Source organism: Danio aesculapii, chromosome 7 (assembly GCF_903798145.1).
Source record: "Danio aesculapii chromosome 7, fDanAes4.1, whole genome shotgun sequence".
In the NCBI taxonomy this organism is placed as follows: domain Eukaryota; kingdom Metazoa; phylum Chordata; class Actinopteri; order Cypriniformes; family Danionidae; genus Danio; species Danio aesculapii.
In genome coordinates this window covers 9,322,256-9,327,255 of record NC_079441.1, presented here as the reverse complement: position 1 = coordinate 9,327,255, position 5,000 = coordinate 9,322,256, and the positions used below count along the sequence as shown (strand labels likewise).

The window sequence follows — 5,000 nt, the reverse complement described above, 5'->3', positions numbered from 1 at the left end:
TTTATCTCCATTCATCCTAAATGCAAGGTGTTTGTATAAAGATAAACATCCAAGTCCCAAAAAAAAACAAAAAAAAAAAGTCACAAGCATTTCCTCCTGCAAGTTTATGTGTTTGTGTCTCAGTGGTACAAATTTTTATTGGTGTAACTACAGCTCGTTAAAAAAATGAGGGATTGAATTGCATAAGTATTCACCTCACCCAAACGCTCTGCACATAACCACACTTCAAAGCCGTTCCCAGTTCAAATTAAACATATTTTCTGTCAACACCCAACCCCAGCTTTCCCAACCCAGACAGTTGCCGCTGCCAGAGTTTAGCAGGCCTTCTTAATGTGGTAATGTTGTTATTTTAATTAGCCAAGATTATCCGAGGTTCGAAAAATGCGAGTGCATCTAAGGATAAAACTCATTACGCGATAATGAGCACGGGCGGAAACCATCATAAGCTCGACCGCATGTTGTGTTGATGCTTTCTTAAGAGGAAGCCTTGATTAAAGAATACCAGCGAGAGTAAGAAAACAAGCAGAAAGAGGTTTTGATAGAGGAATGAGTCTACAGAATGAAACTGGAATAATGATCTCTCTTAACGATGCCGAAAATGAGAGTTGCTTGATTTCGCTTAAGAAGTCGTACAGTATTGACATTAGTTTGACAAACACTGGAAATGAATTCTGAACAGCAATATAATAGACATTTACAGTAGCAGCTGCTGTGGATATTACATTGAAATATAATCATCAAAGAAATATCTGATATTTTAGAGTGGGTCAACGAGTTCACTTTATTAGGTACACATGTCCAACTGCTCAATAACGAAGATTTCTAGTCAGCCAATCACATGGCAGCAACTCAATGCATTTAGGGATGTAGACATGATCAAGACAATCTTCTGCAGTTCAAACCGAGCATCAGAATGGGGAAGAAAGGGGATTTAAGTGACTTTGAACTTGGCATGGTTGTTGGTGCCAGACGGACTGGTCTGAGTATTTCAGAAACTGCTGATCTACTGGGATTTTCACGCACAACCATCTCTAGGGTTTACAGAGAATGGTCAGAAAAAGAGAAAATATCCAGTGAGCAGCAGTTCTGTGGGTGCAAATGCCTTGTTGATGCCAGAGGTCAGAGGAAAATGGCCAGACTAGTTCCAGCTGATAGACAGGCAACAGGAACTCAAATAACCACTCGTTACAACAGAGGTCTGCAGAAGAGCATCTCTGAGCGCACAACATGTCCAACCTTGAGGCGGATGGGCTACAGCAGCAGAAGACCACGCCGGGTGCCACTCCTGTCAGCTAAGAACAGGCTAATAATTTTGAGCTTAAAATTGTTTGTAAAAATGTAAAATGTATTTTATTGCAGCTAAACTAAAATAATTAAGATTTTCTAAAGAAGAAAAAAAAAATCTACATAAACTAACTATGAAATACTGTTAAAATTTCCCTGGTGGTTTAAAAATCACATGGGAAATATCTGAAAGAGAATAAAAATGTCATAATTTTCCCTCCTACTTTTTTTAGATGTAGAAAGCTATTATCTAAAACCAAACGACTTGGCACGGTGGCGCAGTGGTTTGCACTGTCACCTCACAGCAAGAAGGTCGCTGCAGTCCCGGCTGGGCCAGTTGGCATTTCTGTGTGGAGTTTGCATGTTCTCCCCGCGTTGGTTTCCCCCACAGTCCAAAGACATGTGCTATAGGTGAATTGGATGAACTAAATTGGCCGTAGTGTATAAGTGTGTGAATGACTGTGTATAGATGTTTCCCAGTACTGAGTTGCAGCCGGAAAGGCATCCGCTGCATAAAACATCTGCCGGAATACTTAGTGTTTCATTGTGCTGTGGTGACCCCCTTATAAAAAAGGGACTAAGCTGAAGGAAAATTAATGAATGATTAAAAAACTTAGTTGTCCTGCTTTGAAAATAAATAGTTGTCCTGCTTTGAAATAGGCTTAGGCTGAAGCATGAACGAATGAACAAACGAACAAATGAACGAAACGAATGAAACGAACGGAACGAACAGAACGAACAAACAAAACGAACGAACGAACGAACGAACAAACGAAACGAACGGAACGAATGAAATGAAACGAACGAAACGAAAGAAACAAAATGAAACAAACAAACAAAATGAACGAACGAAAAATAAATAAATAAATAAATAAATATGAATGAACGCAGGAATGTAGGCACAAAAATACATAAATAAATAAATGAAATGAATGAATAAATATTTTTTTCAAAACAACAAAACTAATAAAGAGAATAATTAAACATTAATTAAACAAAAAATACTAAAAGAAGAGAAAAAGTCTTAATTTATTATGCTATACCTCTGTAATACCTTTCACTATAATATCTACAGCTACAGTAAATTATATATATATATATATATATATATATATATATATATATATATATATATATATATATATATATATATATATATATATATATATATATATATATATAGGCATTTATATAAACAGTCAACAATATTTAGTTTCCATATTTTGTGATTCACAAGTGTGTTCGGTTTATTTCCGGTTGTGAATTACATTTTGGGACCTTGATCTCTACTCTGTCCTCTTTCGATGTTAAAAATTCAACTCTACAATTTAACAAAGTGACTTTGATTAACATTTTAGTAGTTTGAGATACTATAATGTATAATAAATGATATAAAATCTGTAAAAAAACAGAAAATGTAATCACAGTTATTTACAAGGTTTTTGTAATATAATATACAACACCATACCAGACAATATATCACTTTAAACCATTAATAATGTCACTTTTTCGAACTTTTCAAGGTTAGAAGTTGTTGAAAGAAAGATCAAGGTCCCATAATGCACTTCAAAAGCATAAATAAATGGGGGAAATAAAAACATGAATCACAAAATAAGAAAAACTGCTAATTTACAGATTATTCTTTTTCTAACAGTGTATATCAAATTATTTCAGATGCATACTTGTTATTAGTTATAGGTTTTAAGCTCAAATTTCTTGCTTTTATTCTCATATAAGGGCTGATTTTTGAGACATGGTGAACTCATCTAAAACCACTCTCTGCATATTTGACATGTTTCACCTGCAGTCCTGCCGTGGTTTGGCGATGTATCCTGGAAAAGCTCCATTGGTTATATCTCGGCACATCTTGCTGTCTCTGTCGGAGGGCAGCAGTGTGCTCGCCTTCACCAGAAGACCCAGACAGTGATCAAACGTGTTCCTCTCCTCCGGACCGTCTTCAGTGAAGAAACAGTGCCCTAAAGCATCGTAGCCGACAACATCCTTCACCTAGCAGGAAGAACATCAGAGGATGAGCTTTTGACTCTCATTCAGGTTAAGATTAATCTGCTTTGATGCAATCTACATTGTAAAAAGCGCTACATAAGTCTGAATTATTAGTCCCCTGTATATCCCCCCCACCCCCCACAAATTTCTGTTTAATGGAGAGAAGATTTTTTTCAACCCATTTCTAAACATAATAGTTTTAATAACTCATTTTTAATAGCTGATTTCTTTTATATTTGTCATGATGACAGTACATAATATTTTACTAAGTCATTGTATAACGATGGTTTGTTCTGTAGACAGGTGATTCTCAACCAGTGGGCCTCAGCGATCTTGCAGGTGGGCCGTGAGATAGCTAAAAATGAACCCTCAATATTTTTCTAGAATTTTTGGATTTCATTATAATAAAATGAAGGAAGTAATGCACTTTCTTCTGCTCTCTGATTGATTACTTTAAACTCAGTGCAAAAACAGCCTCATAATCGTGTCTGCGACAAGTACATGTAAGTCTGTTCATTCACAAACTATTTGTGAAGTGAAAGTCTCTCTTTGTGTCTTTTTGTGTGAACAATTTAATTTACGCACACAGCTGCCCAAATTAATGTCCTGCAAGTTTTATAATGGAAGCGCATCCATACAGGAGGATCTAGCGAGGCTTAATGGTGTTTCTGCCATAGACTGTGAAATAAACTTGCGTATGAGCTTCATACGCGCTCTGGCGGAGCTATTCACTGTTCCTGTCAGTGATGTTTTTAAATTATTTTCGTAATATATATCTTAGGGATGTGATGAGATCTCTGGCTACAAGATCTCGAGAAACTTAGGCCTAATTCACACTATATGACTTGATTTTGTGTCTTTAAATCGTTGTGGTGTTCACACTCAGCGTTGCCAGATGTAGCTGACTGATTCCAGCCCAAAAAGGGTCGAAAAACCGCTGAAAACTAAAAAGCGCCGCCAAACAATCACTAGACCACAATAACCTGTAAGGCTGAGGGAGTGGGCGGAGGGGGGGTGATTGAGATGGGGTGATTGAGATGTCGGGGAGGCAGATCACAAGCGTTTCTACACAGTTCTAAGGGTTTGTATACGAAGAACGAGGCTATGGCATCTCTTTGGGAGATCAAAACAAGTTTATAAGGACACACCGTTGCAAAACCTCCCAAATTTTCACTACCCGCCCATGTCATTTTTTACCCACAAAAAATACATTTAAAACCACCCAATCTGGCAACACTATTCACACTACACAACACTACGTAAATAATCCAAAAGAGGGGGGTCACACACTACGGCCCGATCCCAATTCTACCCATTAGCCCTTCCCCTTACCCCTACCCCTCGTTTTGCGCGTTCACGTCAAGGGGTAGGGGTGTCCCAATTCTCTTTAGCTTTAAGGCGTAGGGCTAAGGGGAAGGGGTAAATACCCCTTCGAACGAAGATTTTTCTGGACCACACTCGAAACCAAGGGGTAAGAAAATTTCCCAGAATACTCCAGCCACAACGGCACTATTGCTGAACCCGGAACTAAGGAGATCCACAAATTAGCATTTTTTGTCATTATTACGAATTTTTACAACAAACAAACACGTTTTAATATATTCATAATCACAAAAAAAAAGGAAAAATGAAAGTGAAACTGCTGAAAAATTTTAAACCAAAAATGACATGATAGCTAAATATTTAGCAGTGTTTGCATGTCCTTTATGGCA

General features: G+C 37.3%; 1 protein-coding gene across 1 annotated transcript in view; it reads right to left on the bottom strand.

Moving 5' to 3' along the window:
• cemip (cell migration inducing hyaluronidase 1) overlaps positions 1-5,000 on the bottom strand; it is a 380,066-nt gene that overhangs the window by 63,199 nt on the left and 311,867 nt on the right. The window contains 1 exon segment of the mRNA XM_056461019.1: positions 3,086-3,291. Within this exon segment, the coding sequence (XP_056316994.1) occupies positions 3,086-3,291 (206 nt within the window).